The 4,782-nt window shown below is 55.4% G+C and overlaps 1 protein-coding gene across 1 annotated transcript in view; it reads right to left on the reverse strand.

Annotated features, from left to right (window-relative positions):
- Positions 1–4,782, reverse strand: part of ADAMTS7 (ADAM metallopeptidase with thrombospondin type 1 motif, 7) — a 55,807-nt gene that overhangs the window by 46,502 nt on the left and 4,523 nt on the right. Inside the window, 1 exon segment of the mRNA XM_009881163.1 lies at positions 4,100–4,456. Coding sequence (XP_009879465.1) covers positions 4,100–4,456 — 357 coding nt within the window.

The raw sequence follows: 4,782 nt of genomic DNA on the forward strand, positions 1-4,782 counted from the left end.
CGTCGGCTAGAGGCTTCCCGTGGTCACAGACCAGAAAACCTCCAGGGAAGAGGAACCTGCAGCAGCACTTGATCGTGGGAGAAGCTCCAATCCAGGGAAGTCAGTCCCAGGGCAAGGAGCACAGCCCCTCCACGCAGCGACGGGAGGATGTGTTATCGGCATCTCTCCTTTAGCGGGAAATGTCACCCTGAAACTTTCTTTGGTTAATTACGACCCCCCTGACCTGGCCCAGCTGCGGCACGTGGGCATGGACTCGCGCAGGACTCCCCAGCCTCCACGCTGCATCGCACCAACGCACAGCCGCGATCGCTGCGTGGGAGGCTCTTCGCGTGGGCAGCTTCATCCCAAGGAACGGGGGCTCCTGCGGGAGTCCGCAGCGTCATTCGGCCAGTCAGGGCGCTGCCGAGAGGAGTGTTTTGTAAAGGTATTGTGCGCCATAAGACAACTCCATCTGCTCTTGGTTGCTCCAGAGCAGCCGTACAGCGTCCGGAGCAGGCTGAGGTGTCCTACGCTGCCCCGGGAGCCCGTCCGTGCTCAGCTTTGCTTACCACCAGGCTTTTGCTCTGACACGTTTATTACTTTCACACCTCAGGACAGGGCCGGGACAAAGAGAGAGGGACAAAGCATGCCTCTACAGCTGTCACCACGCTTCCAAGACACAACAGGACCGAGCCCGCTCGTGACGCTTTCTCACTGCTCTGCCCCTTCTCGCTGGGGAGGAGAGAACGGCTTCCTCCCTAATTAACTCCTTGCAAAGGCAAAATAACAAGAAGGAAACAGCATGGGGATGGGGAGGAAGGGAAGGAGGCCACCGATACGGTTCCTTCTCCATTTCCTGATGCAGGTTATTCCGAGCCAGGAAGGGAGCAGAGGTCGCTGCCGCGGCTGAGCTCTGCCCGGGGGCCACGCTCTGTCACCGGCTGGTTCTGCAGAAGCACCCATGGGAAGGTCTGTCTTTCTCTGTTTAAAACACACCCGGTTAACCTTTCTGCACCTTGCGTGTCCCAGTCCAGCCCGGTAAGCAGCACCAGAACCTCTATGCCCTGTCTCCTGCTCCCTCACCACGGTCTGCAACAAGAGTAAGAAATAACCTTGGAGAAGACAAAATTGCACTGGCAAAACTATGCAAGAGAGAGCAGAACCCAGCTCTTGCCACTATTTTGTTCTAAAATCACTGACAGGAGGAGTTTAAAGTCTTACAGTAGTGCTGTAAGAAAGGTGGAGGCTGGTGATGGGAACAGGGATGTCGGAGGCGGCCAAGGGTGTCAAACGAGGCACAGCCACGGTGTGCTACATCGCTAACGGATGCTGGAGCGGGGGCGGCGCCAACAGTGGGTAATGGGGAATCGACCCTTCGAGGCACTGATGCGATTCGGTTCAACACGCGAGGCCGCCACAAGCAGCACGTGCTTTACAACTGGGAACGGCAGAGCGCTCTCCCTGCAGCGAGGCTGGGCTTGAAATACAGGGTGGCAGCACCACCACGTTATGTGTATAAATGTAATGCACTGCCCTGTCTACAGCTCTGTGCCCTCCCACAGCCGCAGCACGCTCCTTGTATACACCCTGTAATGCCAACCATGCTTACAAGGGGCGTTTGAGTAATGTAATGTACGGGGACAGGCTGGGAGAGTTGGAGGGGTTCAGCCTGGAGAAGAGAAGGCCAAAAAGGGGAGAGCTCAGAGCCCCTTCCAGTGCCTAAAGGGGCTCCAGGAGAGCTGGGGAGGGACTTTTTCCAAGGGCATGGAGTGATGGGACGAGGGGGAATGGCTTCACACTGGAAGAGGGCAGATTGAGATGAGATGTGAGGAAGAACTGTCTCCCTGTGCGGGCGGTGAGCCCCTGGGGCAGGTTGCCCCGAGAAGCTGTGGCTGCCCCATCCCTGGAGGTGTTCAAGGCCAGGTTGGACGGGGCTTGGAGCAACCTGGGCTGGGGGGAGGTGGCCCTGCCCAGGGCAGGGGTGGCACTGGGTGGTCTTCAAGGTCTCTTCCAGCCTGTGATTAATCCATCCTGTGATTCTATGAAGCAGTAGCTCAGAATACACTTTACTTTCCACAGTAATCATGAGCCATGCAGCGCACTGCTAAGGGCAGTTTTCTGTGGTTTAGTATCTGTCTGACAAAAAGCCGTGGCAGTTTTAAGACTTAGAGGTTTAAAACAACTTCAGGTTGAGTTTTGCTCGCCACTCGCAGTTTATGGGCTGCAGACCCTCTCGCAACATTGTGCTAATGCCTCTTGAGAGCTAACAATATTTTCTGCTTCTTAAAAAAAATACTAATCCATAGCATTTGTGCAATACTGTTCTTTTTCAACACCCTTTACAGACCTTAATTACGGGGTTCACCGAATACCACTATGAAATGGACGTTTTCAGGTGACACATTATGTGGATGACAAATTACTTAATGAGTTGCTTCTTTTTTTGCTCTCCCATCTGTGGTTAATTCACAGAGAGAAGTTTAATTCTCCTAACCAGAATGTATTTCAAATGACCTGGGTGAACATCCTTCAGCCCGTTCGCTATTAGCAGCCTGATTTTGCCTGACTCACACTGGAAAACGAGATTTCTCAGTCTGATGGCAGACTGCAGCTCGCTGGCAGGACGAGGCCACACAAAGCTTCCCAGAACCATCATATATTATTACTGGGGGAGGAGGGTGAGGGTGTCCATGTGTAAACAGACGTTCACGGGAGCACTCAGGACACCTTCTGCTTCTGCGTGCGCTGCAGCCATCACTGTTTCTCTCATACAAACATTCAAAGAGAAACAAATCAAAAGGTTGTGGGTTCCTCCCAGGTGCATCAATCTGTTTTTTACCCGAATGATGGCCCTGGCTATTTTCTGCAGTCTCCATCCCCCCCGAGCCAGGGCTGCTGCATGAAGCGCAGGGTGCCAAACACCCTCACATGCTGTTAAATATAGTAGGAAAAGAGCAACCAACACCTTCCAGGATGAGCCCAGTTCCTGCCCTGCCCTGCGCCACGGTGGGTTCAGGTGTTGGAGAGGCAGCAGCGATGCTCCCCACCGCACGCCTGTGGGCTGCGCTCCCTCTGCTCTCCCCAAAATCCAGCAGCACAGCCCTGCGCCTCCGGGCAAAGCGCAGTGCCTGGGGTGGCCTCTGCAGACCTTCCATTTAAAAGCCGCCCCGCTCGACCAGGCTACCTCGGCATACAGACACACACCTGCCTTTAGTTAAACGCAGGGAGCTTAAAATGCCCACACAGCCCCCAGCCGAGCGAAGCCACCCGCGGCAGCCAGCAGAGCCACGATGCAATGCAGTTATCATCCTTCCAAACCCAGGGGGGAACACGGCTGGAGATTCCCCGCTCCGCCCCGTGCCCGTGCTGGGACGTGGAGGGTTTTTCCCGGCGTCAGCCCCTGGGAAGGAGAACACCCCCCCCATACACCCACCGCCTCTGGGGAACCCCAGCACCTCTGTCATCCCATGGCCCCTGCTCGGGAACGGGGGGGTGCGTATCACGGGGGCTACCAAGTTATATGGTTCCACTTCTGCAAACCCCCAAGAGGTTTTAAACCCTGCGGGGACGTGGTACCCGCGCTAGCTGGGTGCCGGTGAATGCACACACAGACGTTTACACTGAAGTCCCGAGTTTGCCTTGCTGAGCGCCGACACAAGGGTCTTAGTTGTAAAAGTCGCTTCGCCTTTCAGCAAAACTTACACTCTTACAGGTCACCATCACCTTTGAAAATATTTGCAGTGCAATAAGGCCGGGGAGGTGTTCACAAAACATAAAGAAGTTTCACTGTACATGAGCTGCGTTACCGTAAACCCTTCAGGCTCATTTTCACATGTGTTTCTCACAATCCTACGTTTATGTACTAGAAGGCGGAGGCGATATGAGTATTGCTCTCTTTGGGAATTTGGACAGAAACAAGTAAGCACAGTCCCGGAGAGTTCCCAAAGCACTGGAATCCGTGGGAAATTTACAGTCAGCTCATCCACAGATGCATCAAACCTACGCGAAGAGACCCCGACTCTGCCGCTGGCAGGGGGAATTTTGCTATTGCTTTCAGCAGAAAAAAGGATTTCACACACCTTCTGCTATTTCCTTATTGACTAAAAGTCTCTGTACTTACCAGACCATCACACGTGCTGAGCACGGCCAGCCCTCCCGCCAGCGCCCGGCTCTGCACCTCCCCGATCATATGGCAGTTGTTGTACGCGTGAGACTGGATCTTGGCATTAGCGATCCCCCCGTATCGCCTCTCGCTGACGAAGCCGGGCGCCAGGAGGTTGTGGTTGAGGCTCAGGTTGAATTTCAGGGGTTGTCCTTTGTAATGCAGTTCATAGAAGGCAAGAAACTTGCTCCTGGAGGAAGGAGACCTTCGGTGAAGTGCCCGGTGGGACAAATCGTAGGACAGGAACGAGCCGCTCTCGTCAACCTTGATGGGATGAACGATGTCGCTGCTGGAGTACGGCAGGGCAGGCTCTGGGAAGAAAGGGTTCAGTGGTTAGCTCCCGCGTTCCTCACCTTTCCTCCCCTACCCCTTCAGCTGGATGCTGAACGCCCGGCGCAGCCCAGTGGGGTCAGGTACCCAAACACCAGTTGGATCGGTAACTGGTGTCCGTGGCCGCCGCCAGAGGCACGGCAGGGAGCAGGGAAGGGCAGGAGGTAGAAGGGATGGGGTTTTCCCGGGGAGAGGGTTGGGGTCAGGGGTAGGGGTAGGGACGGAGGAGGATAAGGAGGGGGCTGTGGGGCCCCGCTCCCCCCGGGGCCGGTGCCGCTCCCCCCGCACACGTTCCCGCTGGTTAATCACAG

This window comes from Charadrius vociferus, unplaced genomic scaffold (genome assembly GCF_000708025.1).
Source record: "Charadrius vociferus isolate BGI_N301 unplaced genomic scaffold, ASM70802v2 scaffold623, whole genome shotgun sequence".
Classification (NCBI taxonomy): domain Eukaryota; kingdom Metazoa; phylum Chordata; class Aves; order Charadriiformes; family Charadriidae; genus Charadrius; species Charadrius vociferus.